The sequence below is a fragment of the Dermacentor andersoni genome, chromosome 10 (genome assembly GCF_023375885.2).
Source record: "Dermacentor andersoni chromosome 10, qqDerAnde1_hic_scaffold, whole genome shotgun sequence".
In the NCBI taxonomy this organism is placed as follows: domain Eukaryota; kingdom Metazoa; phylum Arthropoda; class Arachnida; order Ixodida; family Ixodidae; genus Dermacentor; species Dermacentor andersoni.
Genome location: NC_092823.1, coordinates 41,950,962 through 41,970,351, shown reverse-complemented (window position 1 = coordinate 41,970,351; position 19,390 = coordinate 41,950,962). Strand labels below are relative to the sequence as shown.

The 19,390-nt window shown below is 48.2% G+C and overlaps 1 protein-coding gene and 1 long non-coding RNA gene across 2 annotated transcripts in view; one reads left to right on the top strand and one right to left on the bottom strand.

The window, feature by feature from the left end:
* Nucleotides 1-1,601, bottom strand: part of LOC126546271 (uncharacterized) — a 28,711-nt gene extending 27,110 nt beyond the window's left edge. Inside the window, exon 1 of the mRNA XM_072284821.1 lies at nucleotides 1,275-1,601. Coding sequence (XP_072140922.1) covers nucleotide 1,275 — 1 coding nt within the window. The 5' untranslated portion in view covers nucleotides 1,276-1,601. The remainder of the gene's footprint in view (nucleotides 1-1,274) is intronic.
* Nucleotides 1,602-7,236: 5,635 nt separating this feature from the next.
* On the top strand, nucleotides 7,237-10,184 carry LOC140213581 (uncharacterized). The gene is made up of 2 exons (XR_011890461.1): nucleotides 7,237-7,933; nucleotides 9,964-10,184. It is a non-coding gene; the product is annotated as an uncharacterized lncRNA (long non-coding RNA).
* Nucleotides 10,185-19,390: the final 9,206 nt, after the last annotated feature.

The following is a 19,390-nucleotide window of genomic DNA, read 5'->3' as shown; positions in this document are numbered from 1 at the left end:
GGTTATACCTCGGGTACAGTTCAGGACTTTCGGGCAAGTCGAGAGTGTGCCCATCAAGACCATGAAATTGGCTCACATGCTGCAATGGCACTCATAAAACTCTGACCACAGAATTGGTTAGTACACTGCAGCAATTTGCGTTATGGTGCTTGTAAACCACCGTTAATTTAACAGAACTTCGTGAAAGAAGTGATTTTATATTTTTTGATACAACCCTTACAGTGGCCTGTTAGAACCATTTGTGATGTAGGGGCACAAGGTTATATTGCAACTTTTCTTCGTTTTATTGCAAGCAATGCAACACCCATGTGGCAATTATGGGACCCTTGATTCAAACACAACAAACGATGGCCATTTATTTTTCTAGCAGAGACGTTCAAATGTGATGTCACAGGAATAGCTGGTTTCTGAGCTCACGAAAGCTTAAGACAATGAACACCAAAAATGAAAAAAAAAAAAGCAAAACCACGGGAAGCTCAAATTTCAAAGCATCGTTTCACTGAAATTTTAAGTTCTAGAAGCACATTGTCTAAAAAGGTGGGCTGCGCTTGTCACACAAGCTGCACAAATAGTTCAGATATACCCACAACGAACCGAACTTTGATAAGCAGAGGCATTCTCTACGTAAGGAGTAATACAAAAGGAATATGTTCTTTACACAACGCACAACTCCTGCAGACCCGGTCATGAATGAACAGACAAAGAAAGATAGCATACCTTGTGATTAAAACAAACTACACTACCTTCGCGCGGGGCGGCACATAGACGATTGTCTATGCGCCGTTTATGAATGAAGTACGCCGCGGCGACTTCATATACAAATAGAGGCTTAAATATGAGTGAATTTCACAAAATTGGTATCTTAAGCGGAAATTTGCAACAAGGACGTGCCAGCAGTCAAGATGACATAGATGATGGCTTGCGTTGTTCGCAAAAACAACTGTTCTATCACGCTTTTCTTTCCGCCCGACAGTATGTCAGCGCCCCGCTCTAGTTCATGCTTCTCAAAATCAGTTGTGATGTAGCGGTCCCGTTGTTTATTGAAGAAGTTCACGGTGAAGCACGGGCTTATGCCTCCATCTGTTTGCGTAAAAGTTATGTAACGAATCATCAGGCAGCAGCTGTGAGCATTCGAAACGAATACACAAGGTGCAAGTTTCCGACGGTGTGGCGTGATTCTTCAAATGGCGCATAGGACAGTGGTAGTTACAGCATCGGCAGTACGCTAACAACTCCTTTAAGGCAGTTGGGGAGTGAATGAAAAACAAACTCACTGACTGGTGGTTGTAGCTCCGCCAAAACACCGCGCGCCGTTGGCCGATTTACTGGTCACGCTAGCCTCTTTTCACAGAGGCATCGCTTCCCGCCGGACGAGACGACAGGATCGTCAAAAGCCTCAGGGAGCGGCGGGGTTGCTGTAGGCTTGTTGCGGGTTCCTTTTTACTACAGATTTAGCCACTTTAAGGCCACCGGTGCCAAAACTACAGTAAACTTTTTTGCAGTTTACCGTAAGCATGCGTAAGGGTTACGGAGGCTAGCTATAAAAGTAGGGTTGCATGCCACACAGCCAGCGTCTCCAAAATGGACTCAGCCTGACTTGACCTGGCTTGGCTTCCATCGACTTTCGCGCCAATTAGGGTGCACAGCTGAAGAGAAGAAAGGGAACCGAGGGGCCCGATTGTTATTAATCATATCGTAAGAAGCCACCAAACAAGGACACCAAGAACAATATAGGGGGAATCACTTGTGCTTGCTGACTGAATTAAAGAAAATTATAAATAAATGAAAACGAAAGCGGATAAAAGAAACAAATGGCCTCAAGTGGGCACGAACCCACTTATCAACTTATCAAGTGAGCAGCGCTCTGACGGAGTACATGCAAGAAATTTGGACTAAAGGCCACCTGCCACGCCAGTGGAAGTCGGCAAACGTAATCCTAAGGCCAAAGCCGGGCAAACCCCCAAAACCAGAAGATCTAAGACCCATTTCCCTAAAAATTGATGAAGCGCGTAGTCCAGACCAGACTGACGCGCTTCATGGAGCAGAACGACCTGTGGCCGCACGAGATCATCGGTTTCCGATTGGGCTTGTGCATGCAGGACGTGATGCTCCGACTCAAACATGACATAATTGACTCACGTTCTAGAGACGCCAAGGTAATCCTCGGCCATGTCAAGGACTTTTTGTCAGACAGAACTGCCTGCATGAAGTTCCAAGACATTGAATCTCCCACACTGAAATTAGGGAGCAGGGGCACGCCGCAGGGCTCGGTTCTCTGCCCGTTCCTCTTCAACGTGGCGATGAGGGGCCTCCCTAAAGTTCTGAGAAGCATACAGAGGCTAAATTTCAGTATGTCTGCGGATGACATCACCCTCTGGCCCAACCAGGGGAGCGATGCGAGCATCGAGGAGCGCCTGCAGGCGGCGGCGGACACTGTCGTAGACTATGCTGCCAGTAGCTAGTCTCTCATGCCCTACGCGAAAATCGGAATTATTCGTCTACAACCCAAAGTCGCTCCGGTGCAAGCTAAGCTTAGAATTTGACATTAAAGTTGAGGTGAAACCAGTCCCAAAGGTAAACCAAATCAGAATCTTAGGACTTTTCATACAGGAAAATGGATATAGTAATGGGACGATAAAAAATCTAGAGGGATTGGCCACGCAAGGCCTTGGCATATTCAGAAGGGTTGCGCTGAGAGGACGAGGCCTGAAGGAAAGATGCTTGCTTAAACTAACCCAAGCATACGTAATAAGCCGCGTGTGCAATGCCACGCCTTTCTTAAACGTCAAGTGAGAGGAGAGGAGGAAACTCGACTCGCTTATTCGACAGTGCATAAAGAAAGCCTTAGGCTTGCCAATTAGCACCTCCACAGAGAAGGTCTTCTCTATGGGAGTGCGCAATACCTGGGAAGAAATAGCGGAGGCTGTCACAATTTCGCAGCTCGAAAGATTAAGCCGATTGGCCCCGGGCAGAGCTATCCTTGAAATGGTAGGCATGCAAACTGGTAGGGGACTACGAGGCAAGTCAAACATCCTGCTGAACTTCCGAGAAAATCTAATAATTCCCTCCTTCCATCGTAACATGCATCCCATATTCAACACGGAGAGGAGGGAACAGAGAGTAGAAGCACTGATCAAACGCTTCGATTAAATGGACAGCAAGTCGGTTGCGAACGTGAACGCGGCAAGTGGCAGGTCGGGTGCGGTGGTCGCCTCGGAGGTCGACGGCCAAGGGGCGTCCGCATCGGCCGCCACCATTATAAGCCGCAACACGGAAACGGCTGAAGAAGTCGCGACCGCGATCGCTTGCGTGGGAACGGAAGCAAATTTCCTAATTAGCGATAGCAAAACGGCCATCTGGAATTTTGGAAAGGGTAGGATCTCGCCGGAAGCGGCAAGGGTTCTGGCTAGTAGACGGCTGAACAGAAAAATTTGCCTAATTTGGACCCCCGCACACACGTCCGTTCCTTGCAACGAGGCGGCCCACGAGTTAGCCCGAGCTCTCTACTTCCGCGTGGCTGTGCCCGACTGCAGGAACATGGACGAGCGTCTGCAAAATTATACTGCGATTGTCGAAGGTTATCGGCTACGCAGGAGACTGGTGCCACCACCGGATAAAAGTCTAAACAATGCACTCTTAGGCAAAGTTACACCCTTTGGCTTGCCCCTTCTGCCACACAACAATAATCGTTATCTGCCTTGATGCGTTTCCTTTCTTTAACGCTGCGAACCCGGTACTTTCCAGTAACGAACGGCATGCGCGTTATCAGCTTAGAACAGTTTACACCTTTTGGAGTGCCCCGTCTGATAACGCGCATGCCGTTCGTTACTGGAAAGTTCCGGGCTCGCAGCGTTAAAGAAAGGAAACGCATCAAGGCAGATAACGATTATTGTTGTGTGGCGGAAGGGGCAAGCCAAAGGGTGTAACTTTGCCTAAGAGTGTAGAGAGGCAGTCGCATATGGCGGCGCCTGCAAGCTGGGAACTTCGTAAACCCGTTCTGGGCATACCATGTTATACATGGTAGAGAAAACGATAAGTGCAAACACTGTGGGTCCAGAGGGACCCTCGACCACATAATTTGGGAATGCGCTAGCTCCCCAGGGGCTAAAGCAAACATAAATTGTAGAGCTGCCTGGGAAGCCCTGCTGCGGAGCGAGGACCCTACCCACGAAACACAGAACCTCTTAAAAACTTCTTGAAACGGCTACAAACGGCTATAGACGTCTTGGTCTATGACAAGACTGAAAATAGAATTTCTTCTAAAGATAACCTCCGCACTTGGAATATGCTAGTATATATTCTATCTGCGGCAAAACCCACTACTGGTGTCACTAGAGTGTGTTTTGATAAACACATTCAGAATGTGTAACTCAAGAACTTTTCTAGATCTTTTTGTCTAAAAGTGCATAAAATGCCAAACGACGTGTTAAAAGTGCGGTTACCGTCGGCGTTAGCGAATAAAAGACGCCACAGACAAATCGAACTCGTTGGAAGCAACATAAGTTAATTGGCTTTGATATTAAATAATTTCACATCAGAACTTCAACAATCAAGGGCGTGTTAATGTTTTCCACACGGGGCGCGCACACGACACCAGGAAGCCATTCTATGCTCGCGCAGCAGCGAAACGCCGGCGTTGCACAGCGGTGTCACAGAGCCACCGCGCTGCGATCACTTCGGCGACACAATCCAAATTTGTCGGACATCTCATTCTGTGCTGGAAACACTGGGAGGCAGGAAGTTTGAAAGAACGGCCACTGCCGCCCCCAATGTCTCGGTCGTGGGTTCGTTATGCCACTTGTGCGTCATTCTAAGCCGTTCTGTACATTTATACTGGATATTAATTGGAGTCATTTAGCTGTGCTGATTCTTCTTGCCGAGTGTTTTGCATCAGTGCTTCGTGACATCGGCTGTATTGCGTGTTTTCGCCGACGGCTTACTACCACAATGGCGTGATCTGCGTTCGCCGCCTTCGTGTCTCGGTGCGTCTTTGTATACGTCGCACGTTCGGACAACACTTTTTCCGGTAAGTGAAATACATTGCACTTCGTTTTTCGTCAACAATGTGAATATTTTTAGGTGTTACCCGCGACAATTCTTGATATATGGGCTCTTCTGCCCTGCGAGTTTTCGTCATTACTTTTATACGAGGGTTCTGCTTGTGTTTAGCCCACGACCTACTGTATAAAGGGCGACCTGCGCGTGCGGCGCTTCGCCTGCGCCGCCGATTTGCTTTTGCTTGTGTGGTTTTTTTTAGTTTTCCAAACCGCCGCCGCGAATAGTGGCGCTAGTGCTCACCCCCACCTTGTGGCCGGCCGCACGCTTTGGCAGCAAGCATTTTCAGCGACAGCACGGAGGGATCCAAACGTACGTGCGCGAAACAGTCGATTAGCTGAGCGCTTGGTGATCTGTGTTCTTGATTACCATATTCTATTTCAGTGACACTGTGATTCTCAGCCCCGTGGGCGCGGGCTTTCGAGTTTGCGGCTTCACATACGATGGTTTACTGCTGCGTGCCGTTGTGCAAGTCAAGCGGCCGAACAGCACGAGGAATTTCCTTTCACGAGTTCCCCGTGACCGACGTTAGGAACAGATGGTTGAAAAACATCTCTCGGCAAGGCTGGTCAACAGCCTGGTGGTCAGCCGGGTCACATACTCCCTGCCGTACCATGTAACCATCAAAGCCGAAAGAGAACAAGCCGAAGCAATCCTTCGGAAGGCACACAAAACAGCCCTTCATCTCCCAAGAAACACATCCAATGACAAGCTGATGCAACTGGGAATCAGCAACATGTTTGAAGAACTAAAAGAATGCCAGCTCAAGGCACAAGCGCGAAGGCTCAGTAACACAACAACAGGAAGGGCGCTCCTGACAAAGTTGGGTTGGGAAATAGAAAAACCGCAAAGTAGTAGGGCAATAATACCGGACCTGCTAAGGAAGAAACTACGTGTACAACCTGTCCCCCGCAATATGGACCCCAATCTCCATACCAGCAGGCGACAGGCTAGGGCAGAATTCTACGAAAGAACGATGGGGCAGAGAGACAACACAGATGCTTCCCTCTATCCAAAAGGACACAGGAAACACGCAGTAGCGGTAGTAGCTAATAATCAAAGCAAACTAATTACGAGTCTCACGGTAGCGGTATCAGACATAACCGAAGCAGAGGAAATAGCTGTTGCACTGGCAGCAGATGAAGGATACAGGATAGGAAAATCCCTCAACATCCTAACAGACTCACAAGAGGCGTGCCGAAACTATATCAGGGGTAGAATAAGCAGCACGGCACTCAAGATCCTTAGTAGAGCACCGCTCTATGAAGGACAACCTACACACAACATAATCTGGATACCAAGCCACGCAGGGATTCAGGGCAATGGAGGGGCGGACAGCTTAGCTCGAGGCTTCACCATCCGAGCGGGTACCTCAGTCCCCCCGGGAGAGCCTCAGATTACTTGCGGGGACAGTTATTCAGAGCTGCTAAACCTATATAGGGGGCGAAGATTCCAATACCCCCCACCACACAAAGCGTTGACGAAGGAGGAAGCCGCAGGATGGCGTAGACTGCAGACGGGTTCCTTTCCAAATCTTTACATACTAAGCAGGATGTTCCCCACACAATATTGCGCCGTATGCCCGTGGTGCGGAGCAAGGCCAACACTATATCACATCACATGGGAATGCGAGAGAAACAAGACATTCCACAAACATACAACACCAAGTGCGGAGCAATGGGAGAGCCGGCTCACCAGCTGCGAGCTAGGGGTCCAAAGGGCCCTCATAGCACACGCAAGCGAGGTGGCCCGACTCAGTGGTGCCCTGGACTAGGGGCCCACCCAAGGCTGAAGGGGACCTAAAGTTTTCAAGAATGAAGACTTCGTCCTCAACTCGCTAATATCTTAAAGAACCAATAAAGTTTTCCATTCCATTCCATTCTCGGCAAGGCGAAGGTAAGTTACTATGCTGCACTTAGCTTTGAAACGTGCTTTTAATGTGCATTTCGAGCGACGGCTCGAAATTTCGGCGGCCAAGCCTTCAAAGTAGTTTCAGATTTCATTGCACTGCACAGCGAAGATACCAAATATCTGGGGTCGAGTGCCTCTCGCATGTGTCGCCGCGCCTTTTTCTAGCCGCACCCTGTCTATAATGTGAAATGCTGAGTTTACTGCAGCTCCTCTGCGAATTTTTACCGTCATCGCCGTATTCCTGAAGGCAGGGCCGAAGCGTTTCGGGCGTTGCTGTGGGGGTGAGCTTTGGCGGCATCTACCGGCGCGCTTGGTCCCTACTCAATGATCACGTGGTATTTCTTCGGCCGCGCGCTCCCGTAGGCGACCACGGGATGCGCAGGTCGCCCTTTATACAGTAGGTCGTGGTTTAGCCGTTCAGCACTACCGCGCTCCACGACTTTCGCAACACCAGTCAGAACTTTGCCCTGCTTGTTAGTCTTTGTGGTTAACGTACCACGAACCAACCGAAAGGAGTGCATTCGAAGACGGCGCGCTGGCTGTAATGCTGAACCAGGCTGAACTCGCCCTATTTTGTGTCCCTTTGTTCTTGTGTGTGCGCGCGTGTGTGTCAGTGACTATGCAGTTTGTAGCGTTCCCACTTTATAGCAAAACAAAAATATAACTGCAATGTTTACTTCATCTATACAATTCCAAATTAAATCGTCTGCTGATGTACAAATTTCATTTGTGTTCTAAATAAGCAGCAAAACCTTTAACCTAGTAGGTGCTTCATCTGGGAGTGAAAACACGACAGCTTGGCATTTATTAATGAATGACTGTGACTGGGTCACCTTATTTGTAATTGCAAATCTGCCTTTCAACTGACTTGATGCTATCTTATTTTGTTCCTTTCACTCTATAGACGGCTGGACATCCTTCTTGTACCTTGGCGCTAGCTGGATGACGGGACCTCATCATGATCAGTGTAAGCCAATGTAGTGTGCCCTCTCTGGTCCTCCCAGGGCTTTTTATATGGGTTAAGGCCAGGTAGCGCTTCGTGGTAAAATAGCTAGTTGGTGTCTCACAAACGGGCATTTTTTTTTTGCACTGGTCCATTATAAACTGCCACTATTATAACCAATTTCTCAGTGCCAGTGTACATACGCAGTTCTAGTAATAATTAGTTTACCTAAGCCTTACAAAATGTACCTGTAGGTAGTCATTGCTATGTAAGAACTCAAAAATTAAGTCTGCTGTGTCATACAAGTATACCATACATAAGTAAAAATTTGCTACAACAGTGTACATTACACCTTGCTTCCCTAATGCACAAATGTATTCAAGCCAGTATTTGATTAGTTTGGTATTCTAAATGTTTTCTGTGTGATTTAGTTTCTTTACGGGAATTTACTGTACAGCATCAGCAAGCAGTCTAATTTAAGATTTATGTGTGCTGTAAAAGGTGTGCTTTGCCGCTAGAATTGATAAAACATGGGCCGAGGCTTCCATACAAGGACAAACTTCAATTTCGCTCTACCACTATCAGCACTTGGCTGGCGCTTGCAAAATGAATCACATCAGGTAGCTTGTGCCAGACTGTTTTTAACCTTATTGTGAGGAGATCACAAAGTGATGTGTGGAGGCGCCTGCGTCTGAGATGTAGATTGCGCTGCAACATATGTGCGTGTAGAACAGGCATGATGCTGAGGGTTCCAGCAATTTGCTGAGGTGCTATTAAAATTTTTTCATAACTGCTATTTTACCTGTGCTGTTTTTTATCACCTATTTCAATAATATCATTGGAGGTGTTATCAGAATTTAGCAATCTATTTGCCCTAGCCCATTAGCCTGCCACATTTGCCTTTTCACTAGGTGGGAAATTATTCAGCATGGACCATTACTTGAATACACCTTTTTGTGTGCAGTGGCTTCTCAATTGCGAGTCAACATAGATTCTCAGAATTACCTGAGGCTATAGATGCACTGATGAATTTGCTACCTATATGAATCACTTTGCACTTTCTTGCGCAAACAGCATGTTAACACTTCCAAGACAGTGGGAAATGTTATCGTTTGATCACATCATGAGATACTTTCAATTTTGTATGACGCATCATCCAAGGTGTTGCATCATTTGTGTGAGGTATTGCCCTAATCCAATTAGGGTCACATGAAAATATATCAACAAAAGTGATTGATCCAGCTAGGAGTGTTGCTTTGGAACAATACTTTATCACCAGTCCTCCTCTGCACGCTACCTGCTTACTGTGTACTGTGTCATGTTTAAGTTTGAAAGAAAGGCAACAGCTAGGCAGCGCAAAATGCCAAACTTGCTTTTAGTTCAACAATTTAAAACGCTATTTAACTTTTTAATTAAGTTAGTACATCATTTACCTGCAGAGTGAATTACTGTTTTAAACTGATTATATTTTGCAGGAAGCTTCTCAGAATTGTGTGACAGGTTGATAAGTGGCTTTTAGCCATAAAACACCTTAAATAATTTAAAGGCTGACTCTGCTATGCAACTTAATGACTATATGGCAGGAACAAGGTCTCCGAGTTGTGGCGCTGGCTAACACTCCCAGGGTTCTACTAGAACACATAAATACCCAAGAAAGTGGATGGGAAAACGACGCCGCTGTAGCTCAATTGGTAGAGCATAGCAAGCGAAATGCGAAGGTTGTGGGTTCGGTTACCACCTGCGGCAAGGTGTTTTTTCATCCACTTTTGTTTTCATTAATTTATCGTTTCTTTATTTCATTTATTAAGCACAAGTAATTTCCCCTATGTTGTCCTTGGTGCCAGTGTTTGTTGGCTTCTTATGATAGGAAATATACTAGTCATATTAAACATCATCGCATACATACCTTAAGATACCCGTAATTTAAGAGAAAGGAGTGCTTAAATTTATTTTCATTGTGAGCCAAACTTCTTACTTAGCACATATTACTAATTGAAGTTCCAATTTCAGTATTCCCATTTCCTCCCTCACCTTTTTTTCCCTCTTCTGTGCAGGTATTGCTTGCCTATGTCTACAAGAACCGCCACGCGTGGCCTGTGACAGCAAGCTTTTGTGGGCAGCAAGTGCTCTCCTACGAAGGCTGGCCTACTCTGGCAGCGGCGGCAATCATCTTCAAGATTTATCCATGATCACCTTTGCTGCTATTTGTCACTCTTGTTGATTACACTGTCTGCATCTTTTCTAATTTATTAGGTAATAAAGTATGAGTATGTGACATGGTGTGAAGTTGATGTCTTGCTGCATTTTCGTGTGCAATCATCTTTTATACATGAAAAGTTCATCATACAGTTTATGAAAAAAAAATAACAGCATATTATGATTTATCTTTCAGTTCTGGTAACATGCAATGTACAAGGAATTCACTAATGGATGGTATGCCGATGAACGGGCCATTATTTCTGCGTGATGCTGTGCAAGCATGTGGCGTTACTTACAAGAAGCACCCACAAAGTAAGTTACAATTTACTTTTAAATGAAGCATGGACATCAGAAAAAAGTATATTTATATTGCTAGTTGAAGTGGTTCGCAGAGTGTTTTTCCAGATGTGTACTATCCATTATTTTTAACTCATTGCTGCAGTGTTCTGTACTGGTGTAAGGCTATTGTTCCCCCTGTAGCTGAAACCAGGATGTAATTTTTGCCTGAACTGCAGCATCACTGACAAAATTTTTCTTTGCTAGAAGCTATTTCAATTTGGTGGAGACCCAGCTGGGCGAAGTTTTGTCAATAATGACGTGTTTCACGTAGAGATGTTCTTGTTTAGGTCAATAGGTGAACATCGGAATGATATCAGCATACAATACAGATCTTGTTTTATTTGCAAAATAATTCTGACAGGTGGAATTCAATTGATTGGTCTAATTAAAAAGCACTAATTGACCAATGAGACTGTACTACACCATTCCCATGCTTCACATCTGGAAAAACTACCTGTGCATCACTCTATCCGACAACATAAACTTTTTTTCTGATGTCCATGCCTCGTTTAAAATAAATTGTAACTGTGGGCAAACGTCGTGCTACTGTAACAGCTGCCGCAAAAATTTGAGGGAATGTCTAATAAAAGTCTTCAGTTGTTCTTGTCAAGCTGTCCATTAGCCAACTTTTAGCGTAACGTTAGCAGGGCTTACTGAAGTACTTCTAGACGTCCATGGCTACAAAATGTCTTGATCAAGACGGCTACTAGGCTTTTGAATTAGCCGTTCAAGACATCTTTTAGACATCAAATAGCTGCTTGCGTGTTTCGTGGGTACTCTACAGCAACACGCCATCCACCTGGCGGAAGAAGCCGCGAAGAGTCAAGACCTCTTTGCTTGCTTTCAACCGCGGAGGTTCCGGCCCCCGTCCCCGGCATACAGGCCTAGGGGCCGGGGGCCGGGAGTAGGGGACTTCCTTATCCGGCGGCACAAAAAAGTTGCTATCATCATCATCATCATCAAGTGAGCTACTGCGGTGCCGTTTCCCCCATCCGCTTTCTGGAATATTTATGTTTTTTTACTATTAGAACTAATCCTTGGAGAGTTAGCCAGGGCCACCACTCACAAACCTTGGCGGCGGATGCGGAGTATTCTTTCTGTTGTGGAGTATTCTTTCTGCTGTAGGCGTAACGAGTACGCGATCTTTTTGGGTGAAGGCAACCTGCAGCATAGAATTTCCTGCAATATGCAATTATTGTATGAAACTCTATGACCTGCAGGCTCTCCAAAACGATGCCAACGAAGTCACTATATATATATATATATATATATATATATATATATATATATATATATATCGTCATTTTCATCCATGGATGGGTGGATGGATGTTATGAGCGCCTCCTTTGGAACGGGGTGCGGTGGGTTTCGCCACCAAGTTCTTTCTTGGTGGCGCAAGCAAGAGAGAAAAAAAAAAAAAACAAATAAAAGAAAAATAAACCCACGATGAATTCTCATAACCAAATTTTCTGACCCCAAATTGTGAACCTTGTTTTTGTACGTCTCCGTTTTTCGTCGTTTTCCTACTTTTCTCCCACCAATCTTCCAATCGCCTCTTACTACCACCAATACCACAGCGCAGCGGCGCCCCATTTCCATCTAGGTAATATAGTGAGAAACTCTATGAGCGTATTAAAAAAATAGCCCTCCTATAAAACGTAGAGATCAGTGGTTAGAACCGAAACTCCTCCGATAAGCAGCCGCCAGCGGCGCTATGTGCCATTCCCCGCAACCGCAACGTTATTAGATTAGTAAAGTATTCCCCGTTCGGGTACCTCCACTGAACGCGTGGAGGAGGAGGAGGAAATAACTTTATTGTGTGCCCTGAGGATTGGTGGGGAGGGCCAAAGGCCGCGCCTAAGTGACGGCCAGGAGTTCGTGGGTGCTGGCGGCATCCTCGGCCCGCTGGACGGCCCATAGTAGGAAAAAAAAACAATTTGGAGGACCCTTAACCTTCGCCTTTAAGAGTGGAACGCGATAGCATTTGAAGAACCCTGACTGCTACTCACACTTCCCGGCAACTGGAGCATATGTAACCGTAATCTTTACCGGGAAACATTGACCGCGAACGCTTTCCACGACGGCGCGCTTTGCGGTAGAAACGCGGCCTCTTGCGTGGGCCGCGATGCGGCGGAGGCGAGCGCCAGCTGGAGGTATTGCAAGGGACCGGACGCGCCGCTCCGTGGCCCCCGAGACACCCACGCGCCGGCATGCGCAAATGGCGGAAGCCGCGGTCGGTCAGTGAACTGTAGAAACGCTGGAAAAGGGGTTTCTTTGAATTTTCGCGCAACAGAATTATATTTTCTCGTACAGTCAAATTGCAATCCGAGGGCTATCACGCCTGCAGTTTGTGCGTATGTCGTAGTTCACGATTTTTCCACGTATTTTAGCTAGAGAAATTCAATTAGTTCAGTAAATTTTTTGCGTCACGTGGATGGCCTCGGTATGGACGGGTCGAAAATCTTTTTGCCGAAGCTACGTCCGCCGACGTCGGATTTTCTGCGACACGGGCTTCCTAACACTTTTGCGTTAAAATGCCCCTTCCTCCATGGGGAAGCGTTCTAGACTTTGTGCTCAGTTGTTGAGCTCTCCGCAGGCAACGTATGTCGTGGGCTTGTCCGTGCTTGGCCTGACGCCCGATGGCGGGAGCGCCGCAGGTAGCTCAAAGGGAAGCCCCCTTTGTCGTAGCTCTAAACAGGTGCAGCTCTGCGTTGGCGAAGGCACTCGGGCCCTCCCCTCCGCAGAAAGTGCATTCCCCGATTCCTTTTAAATAGAGAGTTTTAGTTTAGGTGACGCAAGCGGCTTGCGTAGGCAAGAATTAGGGACGACGGTACTGCGCATGCGCAGACCCGGACGTTGGGGTCTGCGCATGCGCAGTACCGTCGACCCTAGTTCTTGCGTACGCAAGCCGCTTGCGTCCCCTAAACTAAAACTCTCTAATGCTTGTGTAGCCTCGCGTTTAGCAGATTCACTGAAAAACTCCACTGAGCTGTAAAAATGCTGCTGCCCTCCCCCGGATTGCGCTGTTGGGTCCTTAGTCCAGGTGCCCAGCCGCCTAGGCGTCCGCTGCGCTCAACTAATCAACTGTTACTGATTGGTACTAATTAGAGTATACTGTTGGGCAAATTGGTGCATAGCTTTAACGAAATATTTGTGGCGCGAAGTAAGTGACAGGAAGCACAAGCGGGACAGCTAGCATTCTATCCCTCTTGTGTTTCCTCTCAGTTACTTTGCGTCATAAATCTTTCGTTATCGTACAAATTATTTATTGATTAATTAAATAACTAAATAATGAATGAGTACTAATAGTGGCTACTAAGTAGCAATTATATCGGTCAGCAGACCAACCAGTTAAATAATTAACTATATCAATCTATTAGAACTAATTGTTACTACTGATCAGCCGTTGTAGCGGTCAGTAGGCCAGTCAGTTAATTATTAATGAATTACTTAATTAGTACTAATATTTGCTGCTAATCAGCAGTTGTAGCAGCCGGCAGGCCAATCGGTGCACTTCCTTTAAAATAGTAGGAATAAATCCAAGGCACCTTCTCTAGATATGTACACACTCGCGGCACTTTATTTCAGCATGAAAAAAAAAAATGAAGCCAGCACTATTTTCTTTCCCCAGAGCAACACATTCACAAGTGCAATGTTCAAACCTACACGGGCATTGCTCGCTTGCGAGCAGACTTGCCCATTGCAGGCCCGTTCTCGCTGCAGGAACCAGGCGTTAAAATGCATTCGTGTCAGCAAATAAAATTTGATGATACGGGCAGTAAACTCCTCAAAACGTACACGGCATCCAACACGCACAAGAGTCTCACAAGAAAGCACCGAGACTGCAGTAAAACACGCATATGTATGCGCACCACCAAACCACGTGAACAGCCGCGGACAGTGCATCGCCGCGCCGTGCGCGCCGTGCTACAGTGTACTAGAATGTACTAGAGTGTACTAGGGTGTACTATTGTAACAGAGTGAACTAGTACATTGTAGCCTTGTTGACCGAGCAAATAAGGACAGCAGCGCGACGAGGATCGCTGGCGGGTCCACGCAGTCACAGAAGTTTGAAAACTAAACCCTAATCTACTAACGCTGGGCAGCGAGTAAGTACCTCGATATGTGGGCGCTCTTCATTAGAGCTCAAGTTACGAGTCATGGCCTCCAAGATTGCGCTCGCTGGCAGGTATTGCTCCGGCCGTTCCATTCGCACTGTTACGTTTCGCCTACAACGCGCGGTAATGCCGGCGCGGATGCAACGGACGCCGGGGCTTTGTTCAAAGCGGCGGACATTTTGGCCCGTCCGACGCCGCCGCAACGCCTACCCGCCAAGCGTGTCCAGGCGTGTTTCAGTGCCACGTGTATTCGTGTGTGTGTGTGTGTGTGTGCCCACGCTTGTCAAAGCGCGGCATCAGGGGAGCGGAGCTCCCCAAGTGAAGGTTGGCGATGCGTCACTACACTCGGTTCAGCAGGTCTCTCGGCTCGACAGTTCGCGCCGTCGTGGGGTCATGCTCCGCCGTCCCGTGACCTTCATCCCGTGACCTTCATCCCGTGACCTTCTCTTTTGGACCGCGACGCCGAGGGTATAAGAGCAGCTGCCCCCGGACGCCAGAAAAGAGGCTCCGATTTGTACTGTTGAGTTACGTGCTCTCCCGTCTCTCCACTTCGGTCGACCTGACCGGCCGCTCTTTTGCTATGTTAGAATAAACAAGTTGTTCTGTTACCAGTCTTCTCTTGCTTTGCCGGGACCTTCGGATGCTTCCAGTGCCCCAGGCCGCCAGGCCAACGCTACCCTTGGGGCTTGCGACCCATTGGCAATAACGGGCGTCAGCACCGAGACCCCAACAACTCGTGCCAGCGGTGCGATTACTACATCTGGTTGCCAGCGGTGAGATCGCGACAACGGAGGCCAGCAGCGAAGAGATGCGGTTGACTGTATGCTGAGCAGCACAACGACCATCCGGGAGCAGCGCAACGAGCCCTGTGTGATGACTGGTTGCCTGCAGCGGAACGACTGCGCTGAAGTCTTGGCTGCGAGGTTTGGTGAGTGCGGGACTTTCTTCTTCTGAGTTTTGCCAGGCTTTTGTTAGTGTTAGAAACAGAGCTGGTAATTGTGGTTGTCGTTGCTACCGGGTTAGTTTGCGGCAAGACAATAGTAGGCAGTAGAGAAAGCAGCATTCAGAGCAGCCATGGATTTGAAGTCGTTGCGCAAACCGAAATTGCTGGAGCTTGCGAGAGAGTTGGGTCTGGATGTCTCAGACAAACTCAGAAAACCAGAACTGCTAAGGGCTATTCTTGAGTTAGAAGCTGAGGATGACGAGCTGTCGGAATGCCTTGAGACCATTGAGGAGAGGGAGACGGCAAAAAGACAGGAGCGTGAACTTAAAGAACAGAAAGAGAAAGATGAGCGTGAACGAAAAGAACAGAAAGAGAAAGATGAGCGCGAACTTAAAGAACAAAAAGAGAAAGAAAAAGAAGAGCGCGACCGTCAACACGCTTTGGAAATGAAGCGTCTCGAGTTAGAGATGGAACGCGCTCGTAATGGAAGTCAGGCACACGGTGCAGGAGAACGAGTATTGTTCAAAATGACTGACCTGATGCGGCCGTTTAAGCTTGGAGAGGACATTGGTTTGTTCCTGGTTAACTTTGAGCGAACGTGCGAGAAGCAGGGGTTCTCTCGGGAAACGTGGCCACAGCGCTTGCTCACTTTGCTACCCGGCGAGGCGGCCGACGTAGTCGCTCGCTTGGAGAGAGAGGAGGCAGAGGATTTCGACAAAGTGAAATCGAGTCTGCTAAAAAAGTACCGGCTGTCAGCGGAGGCGTTCCGTCGGAAGTTTCGGGAAAATGAGAAAGGCAGAAGTGAGTCATATACAGAGTTTGCGTACAGGCTTATGTCAAACATGCAGGAGTGGCTCAAAGAAGAGAAAGCGTTTGGTGACCACGAGAAAGTTCTGCAGTGTTTCGGGCTAGAACAGTTTTATAGTCGGTTACCTGAGAACGTGCGGTATTGGGTCTTGGATAGGCCAGACGTTAGTACGGTGGCTAGAGCCGCTGAGTTAGCCGAGGAGTTTGTGACGCGTCGGGCTCGTGGAGCTAAGGACGGTCAAAAGGGTGAATTTGGCTCCAAGTTTGAGAGGCCAAAGTTCACGCCCATGAGAGCAAAGGGGGACACACGTAGTTCGGATGCGAGTGAAAGCAGTCCGACCGAACGTAAGGAGACGGCGGCAACCGAAGCCGAACGCAGAAAGCGGTTCGAGATGAGGCAAGCGCGCGTTTGTTATACGTGCCAGAAGCCGGGTCACTTTTCGGCGCAGTGTCCGACCGAACGTAAGGAGACGGCGGCAGCCGAAGCCGAACGCAGAAAGCGGTTCGAGGCGAGGCAAGCGCGCCTGTGTTATACGTGCCAGAAGCCGGGTCACTTTTCGGCGCAGTGCCCAGAAACAAAACCAAAAGTCGTGTTTTTTTCATTAGGCAGCACTGACGAGAACATCAAGCTTCTCGAGCCTTACATGCGAGACCTCCTCGTGAACGGGAAAGAGTGCCGAGTGCTTCGCGATACCGCAGCTACAATGGATGTAGTTCACCCCTCTTACGTAGAACCCGATATGTTCACGGGCGAGTGCGCATGGATCAAGCAAGCAGTGGAAGCTCATAGCGTGTGTCTGCCGGTAGCAAAAGTGCTTATTGAAGGACCTTTCGGAGCACTTGAGACGGAGGCCGCAGTGTCATCTATGCTGCCCCCCCAGTACCCGTACCTATTTTCGAACAGGTCCGATCACCTCCTGCGCGAGAAGGGGCTTTTGTTTGGTGAGGCTAGCGTTCAGGCCTTAACCAGATCGAAGGTTCGGGAGCTCGCTGCAAAGGCGGTAGTTGCGGGGCCGACGTTGTTGAATGATGAGAAAGCGTCAGAGGCGCAGCAAGCTGGTATTCAGAGCACGCCCGAACGGGATAAAATTGAGCCTGTAGCGTTAAAAGCACCAGATACTGGAGAGGAAATTCCCGATGCGGGAAAGTTAGAAGAGCTTCCGGTCGAGCTTCCGGGACTAGGCTCAGTGACAAACAGGAAAGACACCGATCAAGTCATTAGTGACTTAATAAGTAAAGCATCGCTGTCGCCTGAGCAGAAAACAGAACTACACCAGCTCTTACAAGAGTTTCAAGGTCTGTTCTCTGAGAGGCCTGATAGGACTTCTGTCCTTACTCATGACATAGAACTTACCTCCCCAGAGCCAGTACGATCCAAGGCGTACCGGGTGTCACCCCGCCAGAGCGATATTATGGAGGCTGAGGTAAAGAAAATGCTACAGCTCGGTGTTATTGAAGCGGGTGAGAGTGATTATACCTCCCCTTTGATTTTAGTTGAGGTACCGGGCAAGGAACCTCGTCCTTGCGTCGACTACCGCAGGCTTAATTCCATCACTAAGGATCAAATTTATCCGATCCCTAACATCGAGGAGCGCCTTGAGAGAGTGAGTAGCGCTCAGTTTATTTCCACCCTAGATCTTGTCAGGGGTTATTGGCAGGTTCCACTTACAGAAGAGGCTAGTAGGTATGCGGCGTTCATTTCACCAATGGGGACATTCCGTCCTAAAGTTTTGAGTTTTGGTTTGAAGAACGCGCCATACTGCTTTTCAAGCCTCATGGATAAAGTGTTGCGGGGACAGCAAGAATTCGCTTTACCGTATCTAGACGACGTAGCGATATTCTCCGCATCCTGGCCTGAGCATATGGCCCACTTGCGGGCAGTGCTAACCCGCCTGCGCGATGCGGGCTTGACAGTCAAAGCTCCCAAGTGCCAGTTAGCACAGGCCGAGGTTGTCTACCTCGGACACGTGATTGGTCGGGGTCGTCGCCGCCCCTCTGAAATAAAGGTGGCCGCTGTGCGAGACTTCCCGCAACCGCGCACGAAGACCGATATTCGGTCGTTCTTAGGTGTCGCCGGCTACTATCAGAGGTACATCCCCAGGTACTCTGATATCGCGGCTCCCTTGACGGATGCTCTAAGAAAGACAGAGCCGCAAACAGTCGTCTGGGATGAGACGAAGGAAAGAGCTTTTAGCGCCCTAAAGAGCGCCCTAACAAGCCAGCCTGTGCTACGATCGCCCGACTACACAAAAGGGTTCGTTGTTCAGTGTGATGCTAGTGAGCGAGGCATGGGCGTTGTACTGTGCCAACGGGAAAATGGAGAAGTAGAACACCCCGTCCTGTATGCTAGTCGTAAGCTGACCAGTCGTGAGCAGGCGTATAGCGCCACCGAGAAAGAGTGTGCGTGTATCGTGTGGGCCGTTCAGAAATTGTCATGTTACCTAGCTGGCTCGAGGTTTATCATTGAGACGGATCACTGCCCTCTCCAATGGCTGCAGACCATCTCTCCCAAAAATGGCCGCCTCCTGCGCTGGAGCCTCGCTTTGCAACAATATTCCTTTGAGGTGCGTTACAAAAAGGGGAGTCTCAACGGTAACGCCGATGGCTTAAGTCGAAGCCCCTAACGTGGGAATCAGCCTCAAAATTGCTTGTTACTGATGTTTTTCTTCCTGAGGCAGGATTTTTAACCTATTGCTTTTGTGTAGTGTTTCAAAGTGATGATGTGCTTTCTAGTGCAATTTTTCGATTTGTGGACGCGTTCTGAGTGCTGCTAAACTACTGTAAGGAACTAGGCAGCAGTAAAAAAGGGGAAAGAGCCTGGCAGGGCTTAGTGAGGGTTGTGCCGTGCTTGCTGACTGAGCGGTTGACTTTTGGCGTGGTTCTAACGCTTGCCGGAAACGAGAACAAAAATGTCAACTCTCCCGAAGTCACTTTGCAGTGTCCTGTGTGCACCTGAACGTGAGAACGAGGCCTTCTCTGTGCGCTGCGCTCAAGAAACGCCCAACTTCGGTTATGAGCATCATCGAGCGACATCCCTCCGGACAGCGGATGCAGTCCCCTGACCTTCGGGATCTC